Source organism: Epinephelus lanceolatus, chromosome 4 (genome assembly GCF_041903045.1).
Source record: "Epinephelus lanceolatus isolate andai-2023 chromosome 4, ASM4190304v1, whole genome shotgun sequence".
Lineage (NCBI taxonomy): Eukaryota > Metazoa > Chordata > Actinopteri > Perciformes > Serranidae > Epinephelus > Epinephelus lanceolatus.
Window position 1 is genome coordinate 36,926,298 of NC_135737.1, and position 19,288 is coordinate 36,945,585.

General features: G+C 41.6%; 2 protein-coding genes across 4 annotated transcripts in view; one reads left to right on the plus strand and one right to left on the minus strand.

Annotated features, from left to right (window-relative positions):
* The window catches only part of sacs (sacsin molecular chaperone), a 37,668-nt gene extending 22,622 nt beyond the window's left edge, over window positions 1-15,046 (plus strand). For both annotated transcript variants that reach the window (XM_033631948.2, XM_033631950.2), the window contains one exon: window positions 1-15,046. In XM_033631948.2, coding sequence (XP_033487839.2) covers window positions 1-11,552 — 11,552 coding nt within the window. In that variant the 3' untranslated portion in view covers window positions 11,553-15,046.
* sgcg (sarcoglycan, gamma) overlaps window positions 14,265-19,288 on the minus strand; it is a 15,816-nt gene continuing 10,792 nt past the window's right edge. For both annotated transcript variants that reach the window (XM_033631952.2, XM_033631951.2), the window contains exons 6-8: window positions 18,049-18,121; window positions 16,823-16,946; window positions 14,265-15,779 (exon numbers count right to left, since the gene is read on the minus strand). In XM_033631952.2, the coding sequence (XP_033487843.1) occupies window positions 15,612-15,779; window positions 16,823-16,946; window positions 18,049-18,121 (365 nt within the window). In that variant the 3' untranslated portion in view covers window positions 14,265-15,611. The remainder of the gene's footprint in view (window positions 15,780-16,822; window positions 16,947-18,048; window positions 18,122-19,288) is intronic.

Sequence of the window (19,288 nt, forward strand, 5' to 3'; positions counted from 1 at the left end):
GAAGACCCTGCACTCAGTTACAAGTTCTGAACCCTGAACGATCAGCTCGACTCATCAAGGAGATCTTATCGACAGCCTGGCCAGCTAGAGATTTCATGGTTGAATGGGAGCCTGGAAACAAGGAGCTGAAACATCCTACAGTTTCCTGGCTTAAGATGATTTGGAAGCATCTCTATATACATTTTGCTGATGACCTGAATACTTTTGAAGACATGCCTTTAATCCCACTTGTGCCACTTGAGGAAAACATGGACTCAGTTAAGCTTCTGCGTCTCAAAACTCCATCCCCCATAATTCTTGTGGATGAGGAAGAGGCGCCGCTTTCCGAAAACCTTCTTGACATCATGGAAAAGCTCGGAGGAGTGGTGGTAAAAAAGCTGGATTCATGTTTGCAGCATCCTCTGCTAAAGAATTACATCCATCCTTCCTCTCCTGGTATGCTTCTGCAAATTATGGATAGATTGCCAACACAGCGATTATCCAATCAAGTCTCTTCTTTCTCAGTCAAAGAGAAGATTGCGCTCAGAAGCTTTCTTGCAGGACTGTCTGACATCACAGAGAGAGAAAAGCATACCCTGCTTGAGCTTTCCATCTTTGAGAAAGTGGGGACCTGCTCTGAAGGTACACCAGTATTTACATCACTGAGAGGAGCTAGAGCTCTACACCATAGAGCCAAGTATCCACCAGATGTGAAATTATCCGTAAATCTTGTGGGTTGCTGTGATGAAGAGTCAATCCGCCTCATCAAGATGCTGAATGTAGAGCAAGTGAAAACAACAGAGTGTCTAAAGATGATTCTTCAGGATATTGAAAAGGGTTTCTATACAACAAGTGAGATAAACCTCGTCATGCTTTGGGCACTTAAACATCTGGCATTTCTAAAAAATGAAAACTCATCTGTGATTGGATGGCTTTCTGCTCTGAAATTTATTCAGTTGCCTTGTGGAAAGTCTGTAAAAGCCTCAGATCTTTTTGACCCTGAACTGGAGATTCTACAGAATCTTTTCTACATGGAAGAGAAAACCAGGTTTCCCACAAGTACATTCACATCTTCCCCTGATATACTTCATTCACTCAGACAACTGGGACTGAGAAATGAAGTACAGCTCAGTGAAAAAGATGCTCTCAAAGTGGCAAAGAAGATAGAGGAGTTACAAGGCAGCAAGGAGCCTGTGTGGGACTCTATAATGAAAAAGGCAAAAACACTCCTGCAGATACTTAACAGACAAACCAAGCTGGTAAAATCAGCTGATGCTCAGATGTCATTGCTAAAACTGAAATGGGTACCTGTCTGCAAAGAAAGACCTCTAACATACCCTAAATCCCTTGCGTGGGTTGGAGATACTCTCAATATCTGCTCTTTGTCAGAGATGTGTGACATATCCCATGCAGTGCTTGTGGGATCTTCAGTAGCACTGGTTGAACACACATCTGCAGGTATGAAGAAAGCACTGAAACTAACTGTAGAGCCACAAGTGGATCAAGTACTACAGCACCTGAAAGCAGTGAATGACTGGCATAAATCTCAAGCATTCACCACAGAGGACTGGTATCAATTCCAGCAGATCTTGTTTGAGATATATGGTTTCATGCAGGCTCATCTTGAGGATGCTAGAGAAGCAATGAAATCACTACCTTTTGATTGGGTATGGACGGGGAAGACATTCTCATCACCTGGCCAGACAGTCCTAAAACCACTCCCTGATCTAGACTTGCAGCCTTACCTGTACTCCCTGCCAAAGACAATTCGAAAGTTTCATAAGCTTTTCAAGTTTTGTGGTTCAGTTGAAGAGGTTTTGTCAAGCCATGTGCTTGAAGTTATCAGCACCATCCAACAAAGATGTGAAGGAGAGCTTACAAAGGAGGAAAGCAAACACGATATCATACTTTTAGTCAACATCCTGAGATGGCTATACAACAACCAGATACAGGTGGATACTAACATGCATGTGCCGATTCTTTGTTACAAGGATCCAAGCAAATTAGTGATGAAGCCCATTCATGAATGCACCTACTGTGACATCAAGGTTGACGATTTGAATGACTTACTTGAGGATGCAACAGAGCCGATCATATTAGTCCATGATGACATACCCATGAAAACTGCAGAGTGGCTGAAGGTGCCATGTTTGAGCACCAGGTTGATCAACCCAGAGAACCTTGGCTTTGAACAGTCAGGCCAACGAGAACCTCTGACAGTGAGAATAAAGAACATCTTGGAGGAATATCCATCTGTAGCAGACATTTTTAAAGAGCTCCTCCAGAATGCTGATGATGCAAGTGCAACAGAGTGCAGTTTCCTCATTGACATGAGAAAAAACATGGACATTCGAGAGAATCTCCTTGACCCTGGAATGATTGTTTGCCATGGGCCCTCTTTGTGGTCTTTTAACAGCTCTGTATTCTCAGATGTTGACTTTCTGAACATCACAAGGTTAGGTGGATCAGTGAAAAGATGTGAAGCAGACAAAGTTGGCAAGTTTGGCTTGGGCTTCAACTCAGTTTATCACATCACTGATATCCCCATCATAATGAGCAGAGAGTTCATGATCATGTTTGATCCAAACATCAATCACATCAGCAAGCACATCAGAGACAGATCTAATCCAGGGATCAAAATCAACTGGAGCAAACAACAGAAAAGGCTGAGAAAATTTCCCAACCAGTTCAAACCTTTCATTAATGTCTTCAATTGCCAGCTTCCTCTAGCTCAGGACTCCCCATACAAGTACAACGGTACACTGTTCAGACTCCCATTCAGAACAGAGCAGGAAGCCTCAGTAAGTGAAATCAGTAGTCTGTACTACAACACCACTGACATCTATTCCCTGGTTGATGAGTTCAGCATTTGTGGCCATAGGTTCATTCTGTTTACACAGCATGTTGGAAGTATGGTCTTGAAATACCTGAAATATGAGGAACCAAATCCAGCAGGAGCACAAGATGTCGTCACCATCAACAAAAGTGTGTGGTCGTCCAAATCCTCGTATGGACCGCTGAGTATCCTAAAATCTGCAGCAAAAGTTATGAAGAAAGTAGCAAGCACCAACAGGGTACCTGCTGATGTTCCCAAGTCTGGCTGCATCATACGTGTTGTGGTGGAGGAGTTTCATAACGTGTTCAAACGCATCGTTGATCTCCATTCGCCACTGTTCAGAGGTTCAGAGGAAGATCCTAACCAGTACTTTGAGATGGCTGCTAAAGGTGTACAGACAAGAAGACTCACAGATGAAATGCCCCCAAAGGCAGTCGAAGTCACCAACTGGCTGATTTGCTCATGCATGGATTCATCTGAGGCACTCAAGTTTTCCCTCAGTGATAGTGGAAAAAGACTTGGACTAGTGCCTTGTGGAGGAGTGGCTGTTCTACTCTCAGAAGAAGAGAATCGCAAATGGACAGTAAAGACAAATACCACACCAATTGGTGAGGTGTTTTGTTACCTACCTCTCAGAATCAAAACAGGCCTACCAGTCCACATTAATGGCTGCTTTGCTGTGACTTCTAACCGCAAAGAGATCTGGAAGACAGACACCAAAGGACAGTGGAATTCTGTGTTCATGAGACATGTCATTGTCCAGGCCTATTTAGCAGCACTCACAATGCTACGTTCAATGGCTGAAAGTGGAGAACTGCTAGACTACAGCTATTATGCAGCATGGCCAGATCCAAGTCAGGTGCATGATGACTTCACACTGGTCAGCCAGGGTGTCTACCAAGAAATAGCCAAAGGTGGCGACAGTGAGCAAGCAAAGGTTTTCTCAGATGGGAAAACCTGGGTGTCAATCAAATACGTCAGATTCCTTGATGATGCCTTACTCTGTAGGTCAGACATTGGTCCTGCTGCTTTCAAGATATTCTTGAAATACCTCAAGAAGAGTGGCTCACAAAACCTCTGTGCTGTTGAGCTACCCGACTGGGTAAAAGAGGGATTTGATGATGCTGGATGTAAAGGAAAGCTGATGGAAAACACCCTGACAGAGAAGCAGTTCTTTTCAGATGTCTTTTTTCCTCACATCCAGGAAATCGAAAAAGAGCTTCGAGATCCTCTGATGCACTATGTCTTGAATGAGAAACTTGAAGATTTCGCATCAATCCTCAGGGTTACTCCTTGTATCCCATGCTCTGGCCCAAATAAGGAACTGGTTTTACCTTCCAGACTCATTCACCCAGAGGGAAGAGTTGCTAAACTCTACAACACTGATGATGGAAGATTTCCTGAGGGGACTTATAAAGACTACCTAAACCCTGTGTGTTTAGTGAAGCTAGTGCAGTTAGGCATGGTCAAAGATGACCTGTCATGGGAGGACCTGATTGAACGTGCTCAATCTGTTATTGATCTTAATGAAAATGATCACACAGCTGCATGCTTTCGTAGCAGTATACTACTCAGTCTTATTGATGAGAAACTGAAGATGAGCGATCCAGGAGCAGCTGAGCTCTTAGAAAAGCTACATGACACCAAGTTCCTTCCATTCCTGACAAGACCGGCAGGCTTCTCACTGCCATGGCATGGGAACAACTTTTCCCCCTCAACAATGTTCTCTGCCAGGGAACTCTTCACAACTGAACACCAAGAAACTGTGTGTCTGATGAAGCCAATCCTGAATGAGAATTCTCCTTCTTTCAAAGGTTGCGGTGCAATGTCATTGGCTGTGAAAGAATGTCTTGGTCTCATAAGGAAGCCCTCAGTTGAACTGGTCATCAGTCAACTTAAGAAACTGTCTGAATCATTTGACGGTGTCACACTATATCAGGAAAATATAACAAATGCCTGTTACAAGTTTCTTCATGAGGAAATGCTACAGAATGAAAATGCAAAAGTACAAATAACTGAGGAGTTGAAGGAGTTCAATTCCATCCTGGTGGAGAACACATATGTCAATCCCTCCAAAGTGGCATTCCACCTGAATTTTGATGCTGCTCCACATCTTTATCAGCTCCCTAACAAATACAGAAACAGCTGCCGTGAGCTCTTTGAAAATATTGGGGCGCAGCCCAGCTTCACAGTCGAGGATTTCTCGACAGTTCTTGAAACTGTGAAGCAAGAGTGTGGGAGAAGGGTACTCACCGAAGAGAACTTCCAGTTGTGTCGCAGAATTATTAGTGAGGGAATATGGAGCTTGATACGAGACAAAAACCAAGAATTCTGCCAAGCAAATTACAGTGGGATTCTGTTACCTGATTCCAATCTGACATTGCAGCCATCAAAATCGCTATGCTACAATGATTGCCCTTGGATCAAAGTCAGAGACTCTACAGTGAAATACTGTCATGGGGATATTCCAAGAGAGGTTGCTGTGAAATTAGGAGCAGTCCCAAAACGTCACAAAGCCCTGGAGAGGTATGCCTCAAATGTCTGCTTCACTACACTTGGGAGTGAGTTTGGACAGAAAGAAAAACTCACAAGCAGAATTAAAAGCATTCTCAATGCTTATCCATCAGAAAAAGAAATGCTAAAAGAGCTGCTACAAAATGCAGATGATGCCAAAGCCACTGAAATTTACTTTGTTTTTGATTCAAGGACACATCCCTCAGACAGAATATTTGATGATAAATGGATCCCAATGCAAGGTCCTGCCCTCTGTGTATATAACAACCAGCCCTTCACAGAGGATGATGTCAGAGGTATACAGAACCTTGGAAGAGGAACAAAAGAGGCCAATCCAGGCAAAACTGGTCAGTATGGTATAGGATTTAACTCTGTCTATCACATCACTGACTGCCCATCCTTCATCTCAAACAATGACATTCTGTGCATCTTTGATCCACATGCACAGTATGCACCTGGAGCTACATCTGTGAGTCCTGGAAGAATGTTCAGAGACTTGGACTCTGACTTCAGATCTCAGTTTTCAGATGTTCTAAGTCTCTACTTGGGAGTCCATTTTAAGTTAGAACGCAGCACAATGTTCAGATTCCCCATCCGCTCAAAGGAGATGGCAAGGACATCAGAGATAAGTTCTGTCCCTGCATCAGACAGAATGGTGCAGAACCTTCTGGATAAGCTTAAAACTGACGGTGCAGAGCTCCTGATGTTCCTCAACCACATGGAGAAAATATCAATCTGTGAAATTGATAATGCATCTGGAGACCTAAAGGTGCTCTACTCTGTGACAGCAAAAATAACAGATGGTGATCGGCTAAAGCGCAAACAGTTTCATGCATCTGTCATTGATAGTGTGACCAAAAAGAAGCAGCTCACTGCTATCCCAGTCCAACAGATAACCTACACAATGGACATAGAGGACAATGATGGAAATCTGACCACATGGATGATCTGCAACAGATCTGGCTTCCCTAACATTGAAAATGTTTCAAAAAGTGTGATCTCAGCTCACAAAAATGAGGACATAACTCTGTTTCCACGCGGAGGGGTAGCTGCATGTATAAGCCACAACTACAAAAAACCCCACAGAGCCTTCTGCTTTCTGCCCCTTTCACTGGAGACTGGGTTACCTTTTCATGTCAATGGGCATTTTGCCTTAGACTCTGCTAGAAGAAACCTATGGAGAGATGACAACGGAGTTGGGGTAAGAAGTGACTGGAATAACAATTTGATGACATCCCTGATAGCCCCTGCCTGTGTGGAACTGCTGATTCAGCTCAAACGTCGATACTTCCCAGGTCCTGATCCCACCATGACTGTACTACAAGGAACGCCGCTCCATGTTGTTAAAGACACATTGCGGAAATATCTGTTCTTCTTCCCAGTCAACAGACTTGATATACAGCCAGATTGGTACTGCCTGGTCAAAGCAGTGTACAACTGTATCCATGGTGACGCGAAGCGTCTGCTACCTGTAGTCAGAGCAGCCCACATGGACAATTCTGACATGCATTCTGTCATTTACATTTCGTGGGTGAATACATCCACTGCAGACAAAGGCAGAGCCTTTTTTGATAACCTGCTTCAAGATGAACTTCAGCATTTGAAAAATACAGAGTACAACATCACTTCAAGGAAGTCTGTCGCTGAAAATATCTACAGGCTGAAAACCTTGCTTCTGGATATTGGTTTCAACCTGGTCCACAACTGCGATGAGACAGCAAATCTCTACTTCTGTTTGGAAGATGCAGGGATACCAGTCAGTTATGTGACACCAGAGGATGTCCGCAACTTTCTTCACACTTTCTCATCACCAGACACATCTTGCCATGTTGGAAAACTCCCCTGCCGTCTCCAACAGTCAAACTACAAGTTAGTCCATAACTTGAAGCTTCTTGTTGATTACTGCTTCAAAGATATAGAAGCGGATGAAGTGACAATTGAGGGCTTGCCTCTGTTGATAACAATGGACACTATGCTTCAGGTGTTTGATTCCAAGAGACCAAAATTCCTGACAACACATCATGAACTAATCTCATCAAGGAAAGAAATGTTCATGAATACACTGTACATGAGGTACAGCAACATCCTGTTGAAGGCAGGAGCTGCAAAGAACTTTGACATCAGCTGCTTTGGTGACCTACTGGGGTCTGTTCTTCCAAGAGAGTATCGAACAAGGATCCCTGTCAAGTGGAGGGACACCTTTGCAAGTGAATCGTGGCTGAAGAATGTGTGGAACTTCATTACTGAGAATGTCGCTGTGAAGGAGGATCAGATGGACATCAAACCCAGTTTCGACACAGTGCTTGACATTTTGAGAGACTGGGCTTTGCTACCTGGAATCAAATTCATGGCAAGAGAAAAGATAGTTGTCCCTGAGCATGATGTGCTCCTACCTCTGAGCTTGATGAACATAGCCATATTTCCACAGGGCCAAAACGACAAAGTCTATCACACCCTAATGAAAGCAGGGTGCATTCAGCTTGCAGTGAACAAAATCTGTGTCAAAGAGAGTCCCATAATGCCTTTTCTTTCACAACACACAGCAAACATTGAAAATCCATCAAGTGTTCTGAAAGCTGTAGAGTACATGATCCAGACATCTGCATTCAAAGCAGCAAACCTCACTGACAAGGACTTTGAGGCTCTTTTGTTGTATTTCAACTGCAACTTAGCCAACCTCACACAGCAGAATGCACAGAGCATAAAACTCCTCCCATGTTTCAAATCAGTTAGTGGGAAATACATCAGCATTGCAAACTATGCGACAAACTATGTCCTTGCAAAAAGCATTCCCACTGCGGACATAGACAAATGGGCGCACACAACCACCTCTGCCTTTCTGGCTGACAACCCGCAGCTGAAAGAACTGTACACCTTTCTTGGCTGCATGCCAATTGATGACTTTGAAATCTACCTTCAACATCTCCTGCCAAAGTTTGAGAGTCTTTCCTACGATGCCAAAGTTCGACACATTGTCTACTTGAAGGAGAGACTTTTGTCAATGGAAGAATCATGCGAGATCAAGGATCAGCTCTATGAGAAATTGGAGGGACTGATGTTCATCTATGACTACTCAAACAGACTCAGGCCAACCAAGTTTTTTTATGATGAAACAGTGAAGGTGTTTGAAGTCATGCTACCTGCAAAGTCATTCATACCAAGTGACTTTTTTAAGAAAGTTGAGCAAGTGTCAAAACCCAAAAATGGGACATTGTTGCTCACCTCATGGATAACCTTTCTGAGAAACATTGGTCTCAAGCACGAAGTGTCACAGCAGCAAGTTCTTCAGTTTGCAAAAGAGGTCAGCATCAAAGCCCAAACAGAGAGCTGGACCAAAGAAAAAGTGCAAATCATTGTTGATGTTCTCTTGAACCACATTTTCAAAGAGAGGGCAGACCTGTTCCAGGGTACTTTTCTCAAAGAGCTCTCAATGATACCATTCCTGTGTCCTGAGAGAGCCCCCAAAGAACTCGTCAAGCTCCATTCACAGTACCAAGAGATGAGTGGCACACTTCCTCTGATTCGCTTCAGTGGGTCCCAGGTAAATCCAAAATTCAAACAAACAGATATCATTCACTTGCTTTGGACAGCTTGTCCAATTCTACCTGAGAAAGCTACACCATCAAGCATAAAAGACCAGGAGGGGAACACTCTCATTGGACAGGAACAACTTGACCAGGTACTGAACATGTTAGGTGTCAACTTGGACCCACCATTGGATAAAGTCATAAGCAACTGCAAGAACATCTGCAACATATCCAATCCAGATGATGAAGTGGTGAAAACAAGGAACAAAGTTTTAAGGTCCACCTACGAGTTTCTCAATGCAGATAAAAGAGATTTCCGTTACCAGCTACGTGGGGTGGCTTTTGTCATGGTTGAAGATGGCTGGAAATTGCTGAAACCTGAAGAGGTCGTCATTAATTTGGACAATGAATCTGACTTTAAACCCTACTTGTACAAACTGCCTCTGGAACTTGGCACTTTTCATCAGCTGTTTAAACTTCTTGGTACGGAAGACGTTGTGTCAACCAAACAGTATGTTGAAGTGCTGTGGCGAATTTACAGAAGTTCAGAGGGCAAGCAGCTTGACCCAAATGAAATGAGAACTGTGAAAAGAGTTGTTTCGGGATTGTTCAAGTCCCTCCATAATGATCCAGTGGAAATTCGCAAAGATCTTGAGAGTCTCAGAGATTTGATATTTTATCTGCCAAGTCATGATGGTAGATTAGCAAAATCCAATAGCCTGGTGTTTGATGATGCCCCACACTACAAGAGCAGAATTCAGGGTAACGTTGGAGTCCAGATGCTTGTGGACATGAGCCAGTGCTATCTGGGCAAAGATCATGCCTTCCACACAAAACTGATCATGCTACTTCCACAGAAACTAAGGCCTAGACTTTTGAGTGGCATTCTTGAAGAGCAGCTCGACGAGGATTCTCCAAGAATGTGCCAGTTTGGAGCTCTTTGCTCTCTTCAGGGTCGCCTTCAGCTGTTGCTGTCATCAGAGCAGTTCATCACAGGACTGATCAGAATAATGAAACATGAGAATGACAACGCATACCTTGTGAATGAGGAAAAAGCCATACGTCTCTGCAAAGCACTCTGTGAAGGACTGAAAGTCTCTTGCTTTGAGAAACTCCAGACAACATTAAGAGTAAAAGGATGTAGCCCCATTCCACACAGCCGCAGTGAAACACTTGCCTTCCTCAAGAGATATGGGACGGCTGTGATTCACCTCTACATCCAGCATTCAGACAGCAAAGACATTAATTTTCTCTTGGCACTGGCTATGACATTGAAGTCTGCTACAGACAATTTGATTTCAGACACATCCTATCTGATTGCCATGCTGGGCTGTAATGACATCTACAGAATCACAGAAAAGCTGGACAACCTTGGGGTTAAGTATGACTCAACAGAGCCTTCAAAACTTGAGCTACCACTCCCTGGAACCCCCATACCAGCTGAGATACATCACACACTCCTCATGGATCCCATGAATGTATTTTACCCCGGAGAGTATGTGGGTTACCTTGTAGACTCTGAGGGTGGAGATATATACGGGTCCTACCAGCCTACCTATACATATGCCATCATTGTTCAAGAAGTAGAGAGAGAAGAGGACGATAACACAAGTTTCCTCGGGAAATGCTTCCAGATTGACATTGGTTATAGTGAGTATAAAATAGTCAGTTCCCTCGACTTATACAAATTCTCAAGACAAGATGAAAGTGCCCATGCAAGAGACACCAGTGCCCCATCACCACCTACAAGCCCAAACAGGCGATCCTCTGGTCCACAGTTGATCCCTCCTGTTTTTTCTGGCAAGGAAAACCTCAGACCTCCCCCTCAAAAACAGTCTCCAAAAAAGATCAAACTTCATGCGTTGCCTGAGATTCTGAAAGAAGTTACCTCAGTTGTTGAACAAGCTTGGAAGCTTTCTGAGACAGAAAGAAAGAAGATAATCCGCCGACTGTATCTCAAGTGGCATCCAGACAAAAACGCAGAAAATCTGGACATTGCCACGGAAGTCTTCAAACACTTACAAAACGAGATCAACAGGATGGAGAAACAGACTTTGGCTGATCAGCAAAATACAGACAGAGCTTCCAGGAGATCCTTCTCCACATCATCATCCCGTTTCCAGTCAGACAAGTTCTCATTTCAAAGGTTTTATTCATCGTGGAACCAAGAAGCAACAAGTCACAAGTCAGAAAGGCAACAGTTCAGGGAACATTTTACAAGCTATGCAGGTTCGTCACATTCTCACCGTTTCTTTGTGCCCCCTACTTTTAAGACAGTTGGAAACCCTGTGGAAGCTCGCAGATGGCTGAGGCAAGCAAGAGCAAACTACTCTGCTGCTCGGAATGATCTCCACAAAAATGCCAATGAGTGGGTTTGTTTCAAATGCTACCTGGCCACAAAGCTTGCACTGATCGCTGCTGACTATGCAGTCAGAGGAAAGTCGGACAAAGATGTGAAACCAACTGCTCTGGCTCAAAAAGTGGAGGAATACAACTCCCAGTTAAAAGGCCTTTCAAATGATGTCCAGATCCTGGAAGGATATGGCGTGGACAGCCTGAGAACTCGCTATCCTGATCTCCTGCCATTTCCACAGATTCCCAACGACAGATACACATCGGAGGTGGCAATGAGAGTAATGGAATGTACCGCACGGATTATCATTAAGCTTGAAACCTTTGTGCAGCAAAAAATATAATACTGTTGTTAAAGATGACAATGAAACTACAGTATGCATAGATCCTCTGTGGAGTAGAGGACACACATGGCTGTCTGCAATACAGATCGTGTGTATCACTTTGAATAAAATTGAAGTATCCAGCTGGCAGCTTCTGGTACATATGCAGTTTCTACCTGCTATGGTGGTGCTGTGGCCCATGCACAGTAAATAAATGTATGGCTCCCATAACCCTGTAGGCTGTCTCAATATACATCTGCTGTAATATGTGAAAAAACAACTGCATATGCTGTACATACAAATGCCTAAGCAATACGTTTTGTTTACCAAAGTCCCCACATTGACTGTATTCGCTCTGAGTTAGATTTAAAAAAAAAAAATGCTGCTTTTTTTACTTTATCTTTTATAAATAAAAAAAATGTATAAATATATATTTTCTTGCTACAGAAAACCAGTTGACTGTACTGAGAGGATGCGCTTATGATGAAGAAATAGAGAAACTCTGTATGTCAAATACTGCAAATACTGTCATGCAAGTCAAGGAAATTACAATCATGTTTGTAAATTTTCTTTTTTGTATTTTTATGGTTGATTTCATATCATTTCTCTACAGGTTGTAAATTTTTCTGTAACATAGCCAGTCACTTGTTTAAGGACAAAGCACTTTTTTGAAACTCCTCATGTACTTGCACTGTAGAGCGCTTGTGTCAACAACTCGGGAGAATCCAACTGTGAATGGAAAACTCATTGTTACTTTAAATGCAGTTTTGTTTGTTGTTTTTTCATTGGGGATATGTTTTGTTTTGTTATGTTAAATGTTTGCTGTGCTCCATACAGTAACATTTGCTGACAGTTCTGCATCATTACCTGTTCAAATGAACCATGTGTATTCTGGGGGCCCTACAGCAAGTCTGCTTTGATGACTGTAGTTTTGGATAGGGCAGCGATAACTGTAGCTCAGCTTTTGCTTAAACAAGTCATCCAAGAGTTGTTTCTTTTTACAATGATGGTTTGTTTGAGGACACTCAGTAGGCCAGTGTGATAAAATAAAGAGCCATATACAGTATATACTTTCATTAGGGCACAACATCTTAACAAGTTAACTTTTGCCAGCATGAAACCACGTTCATACATTTTTGATAATTTTAACTTTTCCAGTTTAAGGACATAGATCAGCACCAAACTGTGGTGCTCGCGTGTTTTTACCGTAACTTTGGCTTTATTTTACCTTTAATTTGAAGGACTGTACACACATCGACCACATAATGTAAATGTCATTTTCAAACATAATTTAAAATGTGCTTCTTGGTATCTGTTGTCTTATTACACCTCAAGCGAGAGGTGACTCAGCTGAGATTGTCTCCTCGAATTAACTGTGGAGAATCTTGTGTATCATACATGTTGATGTACATTGTGCCATAGGAAGGCCTAATAAATTCCCCTTAAATAAACGATGTCAATTTCTGTTACTAATAACGTTACTAATCTGTATATTAATTTTTTTTTTTTTTTTTTTTTTGCATCCCTTTTAAATGTTTTATTTCACGTGTCTTAAGTTTGCAAATATAACAACCTATTTGTTCTTGCAGGTGAAGAAATATGAATTCAGATATAATGTACTTGATGATAATATTGTTATTTGATTGACTCAGCTGGCCAGAGTGGCTAATATTTTATTTTAGAGATAAAGTTCACTTGTAAATTTGTTTTTAGAGTCAAATGCACATGTACAAAAATCAGATTTTCTGACATTATATTTGTTTTGTTTTAATCTTTTGAAACCTGGAGCAACATCACTTTTCTCATGCTGCTTTCAGACACCTTTTGGAAGTAGTTAAACCTTTGAACACTGAGCAAGTTGGTGCGATTTCTTTCAGAAACATGGGAAAATAGGCAATGAGCTATTTGGTGAGAAATATCCCACAAATTGCAAAAAGAAAAAATAGGTTAAGAAAATTATTTAAGAAAAACAATAAGGGAAAAGAAAAGATCTGGGGAAAAACTCTATCTATAATTATTATTATTACATTTTAAAATTGTGTTACAGAATTGTTATAATTTTTATGCACTCTTTCCAGGTTATTTCCTTGTTTGTTTGTTTGTTTTTAACTTTCTGTCTCTCATTTTCTTTCTTTTTTTATCCTAATTTTCTTGTTTTTAATTTTCTCTTTTTAAACCAATTTCTTGCTATTTTTTTGAGTCTTTTTTTTTCGTTGCTTGTTGCCTTCTTCCCATGTTTTTAAAAGAAATCAAGCCAGTTTGCTTAGGTTTCAAAGGGTTAAGTCTGAACAATTGTAAGCAACCATTGGATTTGGAAAAAGTTGAATTCAGAGCCAGATCTGACACTGAAACAAAGGCCATAAATCTGTGCTGCAACAAAAACCCAGTAGGACCCACTGAATAAGATAAGAAAATTTGCTCTCTTAGCCTGCAACTGCGAGTCCTCTGGGTTTGTGCTGATGCTCATCTACTTTGTGCATCCTGATGGTACTGCAGAGCTTTTCCACTAGAGTGCACCAGAGAGCCAATAAACATGGTTAGGAAATGATCAGACCTGTATCCATCTCTGTAGTACATCTTCAGTGCACCACAGAATACAAGAAACAGTGGACATTGAAAAATGATATACTGAATTTAAAGCTGTAGCCTTTTTGTTCCTAAGATTTGATTAGAAAAACCTGACACCAGTCTTCAGAGGAACAAGTACATGCAAATGAATAGCTCTGACACATATAAAAGAATAGCACAAAGTTTATTCAACATACAAAATTAATAAATACACATTACACACCTTATCAAAATATGCCAGAACATGTGTGAGAACTGCAAAATATCTACTTCAGTCAATACTGGCAATGATAACGCAACGCCATGAGATATTACTTATGCTATAAACAGTCTGATGCTAAACTGAAATATACAAAATATTGCCCTTTGACGTAGTGAATGAAAATCTTACAGATGCACATGTTGATGACCTGTCATGCATTCTCTGTAAAAACAAAAGTATATTTGACCCAAAATGCAAAGTAAAACTGAAACAACAATCCCACTATTTTTCTCACTCAGAATCCTAATCTACAGTATTATAGATGGGTTGTTGTTGCTTCCATGTCGCAGTGGTCAGATGTAATGTTCTGTTAGTCACAGACCCTCGGCTGTAAACACAGACCAGCTTACTTGCAAAAAAATCCTGTCTTGTAGCTAATGCCTAACTGCATGCTTATGCGAGGTTTAGAATTAATACAGGCAAATCATACATAATCTTTTAAACGTAAAAAGAAAACAAAAAACCAAACACATAATTACAATAGTAACACTTTATGGTACCATAACATGGTGGTATATTCATCTCAAACCTATAAAGCAAAATAAGAAACAAGTCTGCTGCCTAGTTGCATCTGAGCTTGAAAAAAAAAAAGATAAATCCACCTCTAAATCTCTGACGTGACAATGATAACTAAATATTAACCAGCATTTTTCATCCTCCCTCCCCCCTCCCAATTAAATAAAAACATGCTAAACACTAAGACAAAAACTCCTACATACCAAGAGCTTGGAGCCAGATGGACGTATGTAAACCAAAATAAATATTTTAAGTAACATTCAGTCTGCATTTTAGAGATATTTGATTATTCCAAGCCCTTGATATGTGTCATGTTTTTCTATTTATTGCACCACATATATTGCATAGGATGTAAGCTGTTACCAGCTCCTCATAGCCCAGCCATAACACTGTGTGTGTGTGTAAAGAGAAAATCCTCCACAAAGCTCTGATGCAGATAAATTTGGAACTGAGTAGCAATTTCTTTCAGCTGAATGGTTAGAAGGTCATAAATGCAACTAAAAGGATGCATTTCATGACATCTCCAACATGTACGCCAGCAGGCATTTGTATTTTTACAGGCCTTGATGTGCAAGTGGGATCTTAGCTCTGAGATCATCACAGACCCACTGTGGTATAAAGATTTAAAAAAAAAAAAAAAAACACTCAGGCCAGATATAAACAGTTGTGCTTGTTGCCTCCCAGTAGATGCATCTACTGAGAGATGGGAAATCGATTACCTTGTCAGAGTCTTTCTAGCACTCCTGATTCTCACTGCAAGTGGAGGTGACCCCAGCCTTGGACAGGAAGAGCTTGCCGCTGGGACAGACGCAGACCTCGTAAAGACCCTGAGCGTTTCCAGAAACCCCTCCTTCGCTCAGGGGCAGGCTCGGCATGCGCACAGTCTCAGCATCCAGTACCAGCTGCACGGCAGACAGCGTAGAGAGCAAGGACGTTACAAGGAGAACAACAGAGATGCACTAAATCAACAAGAAAATATCACTGTACGTAATTCTTTCCACTTAAGGCGAGTGCATATAAACACATGATACACAGTATGCTGGGAGGTAGAGGGATGTTCAGTGAGTTCATAAACCCTGCACTGATCCCTAAGGAAGATACAATAAAGAGGATGTGACACTGAGTCCACATTCCTGTGGCAGAAAACCAGAAAATGTGAGCAGTCACATAACTTTCACTATTATCCGTGACAAGTTCAGTGCAGATTAACACCCAGTTTTCTTCCCCAGAGCAAGAAAAGACACGAGGGTGTGTTATACCCTGCAACTATGGCGTCATATAAATGTGCAACTTTACTGAGAATGCATTAAAAAAGGTCAAAACAGTGCTTCACTCTGCCATTTAGCCACACCACAACAATTTATCCAGTCCTAGATTCAGCCACAATCAATCACCAAAGCTCACTCTAAACAATAACATGGAAACTGCAAACCGCTACACCACAACAGACCTACAGAGCCCAGATAAATGTTTTGTAAGTTAATGAACCCGTTACAGTTGCCAGATGAGGATCTCGGGGCTTTTCTTGGCTCCATGAAGAGCTCCTTGTGTTTAACTCTGCTGGACGTCCACAGATACAGTACAGTACAGTATAATATAATACCAGTGTTCTTACCTTTACAGCCACACAATGGATATATGTTACATTTTACAACGCACCAAAGTAGAAATGTAAAAGCAGAACTGGTCTAATGAGCTCTCTCAGGGCGATCTGGAGGTATTCTGGCTGAACAACTCCAACAAATGGAAAAAGCAAAGCTACTGTCAAACTGCACTTGAGTGAGGCTCGCTTGGATGAAAAGCTCCCAGGTGTGACTGTCAGAGATTACACAAGCGTGAAGCAGCATGTTGTTCCAAAAGCATACTGTCTATATACCCTTAATCAAAAGAATAAACAGAAGTTGTTGCGTAGAAGACTTCAGGAAGTGAACACAGTTGTTCTTACCAGCCCTATACTCGACTGCAGGATAACATCCATGTTGGAAGCAGCCTCGATGTTGCCAGCCAGCGCTTTGAGATGAACTCCTTTTGGCGCGTCCATACTGAGGGAGCGGGTAGGAGACTCCAACCTGAAGGAGAGCAACTCATCATAACAAGCGCAGCTTTCATCCACATTATATAATCGAATCCTCTGCAGTTTCACTCTACACAGTCTGCACCTCAGTGGTGACAGGGTGATGTTAAGGGAGGTAAAATTACAGACTTAAGAGTGACCTTGACACTTTGTATTTCTTACGTGGATGTCAAACATACTTGACCCGATCAACTGAACATTCTGAATATCTTTCTAATACTTCCACGTGACTTGTAGTGTTCAAATATCTGGTCTGGTTTGACAGTCATTTAAGTCTTGAGCAGCTCGTCACAAAGCTAGTGCAATCATGCTTTCATGATCTTAAGACATATTTTTTAAAACAAATCCATTTTAACTTTTAAAGACAGGGACAATTTTACACACCTTAACCTCTTTGCGTCTGGATCACTGCAACAGCCTCTTTTTTTTGCCTGAATCAAAAATCTATTATTTGACGCCAGAATACAGAATTCAGTTGCCAGGTGACGTGATCACATCACTCCAGTTTTAGCCTCTGTACACCAGCTCCCAGTATGTTTTAGAAAATATTTGAAGATTTTACTCATCGCTTTTAAGGCTCGTCATGGCCTCTCTCTCAGTTATATCTCCAACATCCTAGTGCGGTACACACCAGGACACAGTGTTTGTTGTCAGGGCCCCAAGGTTCTGGAACGGTTTGCCCGAGGAAATCAGGGTGGCCGTGTCGGTGATCTCTTTTAAAGCCCTTCTTAAAACATACTTCTATCGGAGAGCCTTTTCCCGATTTTTGAGTTTTAAGTGAATTTAAACTGTCTTTTATTTCTTCAGTTTTTATATACCAAAGTGTTTTTATCAGTTCTTTTAGAAGTTCTTGTTTTTGTGTCTTGTCCGTTTATTGACATGTAAAGCACTTTGTAACTCTATTTTGAAAAGCCTTTGTAAATAAAGATTATGACTATTATGATTATTATTATACCCACCGATCTGACAAAAAGCCAGTGGAGTATATAGGAAAGTATCCTCCTTGGTAACCTACCTGTCTATAGTAGACCCACCTCATCAACTGCACCACTGATTATCCAACAATATGACCCATACAAGATGGCTGACATATTCACCTCAGGTCTTTCAGCAGTTCAGATTTCAGCAGTGGCACCTCCACTGAATGCTGGAACAATGCTCCTTCAGGTCCTGATGAAGAAAGAGACACTTCAGAGGTGGACTCAAGGTGCGTAACAGAACACACACATGTAGTCTGATCTGATATAATCATGTGCAATATTTTTTAATACACTCTTAAAAGCTCTGATGATATGTTCATCACTGGAATAGCCTGCACAGTTTCTGTGATTTCCAAATTTCCTGCTATCTTGCAGTCAAAATAGACCAAAATAAGGGATTAAAATAATATGCAACTACTTGAAATGAGCATCTAATGAGCTGTTAGACATCTGCTGCGTTTGAGCAAAACATTTAAATGTTTACCCATGCTAATAGCGTGGCTCCAGAGATGTTGGTCTGTTGATTAGCACACCACTTTGATCCAGACTGAAATATCTTATAACTATTACATAAACGGTATCAAGTTAAGTAGACATTCATGGTCCTCAGAGGATGAATACCGACTCTGGTAAGAAACGATTATCTTATCTCATCTCCCTGGTTTCACCTCTAGCACCACCAGTATGCCACATTTTTGAGCCTTTAGTGAAATAACCACTTTGTGTTTTGTGCTAATGCTAACATGCTAAAGACAAATGGTGCATCTCAAAGTCAAGGATTCTTCCTTGGTCAGGTTCCTACAGAGGTTAGGAGAGACTCCTTCTTGGCATTCGGTGAATACACATTAGAACAGGCTAGCGAGTGCCCAGGTGTGTCATTGAAGAGGCTCCACCTTCATTTAAGGCAAACTGTGCATGAGGAATTGTGGGTACTACATGCCCACTGAGGATACACACATGCATCCTTGAAAATTCTCTCAAGGAAGGACTCAGTTCCAGCAGAATTCGAAGGATCCTTGACACTGGAACAGTCCTTAAGTGGGATTTGATCACGCAGGCTCCTTGAAGTTCAGCCATTTAAGGATCCTATCTTGACTTTGTAAGAACAGTAGCCTAAACCTGATTCACGCCAGGATGTTAGACTCCTTATCGGGTGCATGTTAACATGAGGACTTTAACATTTAGCTCAAAGAGCTGTCCGTACAGTCTCACAGAGCTGCCTGTGTGGCTGTACTCTGTCATGTTTTCACTGTGCGTTGCTTCATTTTATGAAGCTTGTTTTTGAAAAGTAAGAGCAGGCTGCTCTCTGTGGAGCACAATGACCTCGGGCATAATGAGGCTATCAGCTGACACTCCC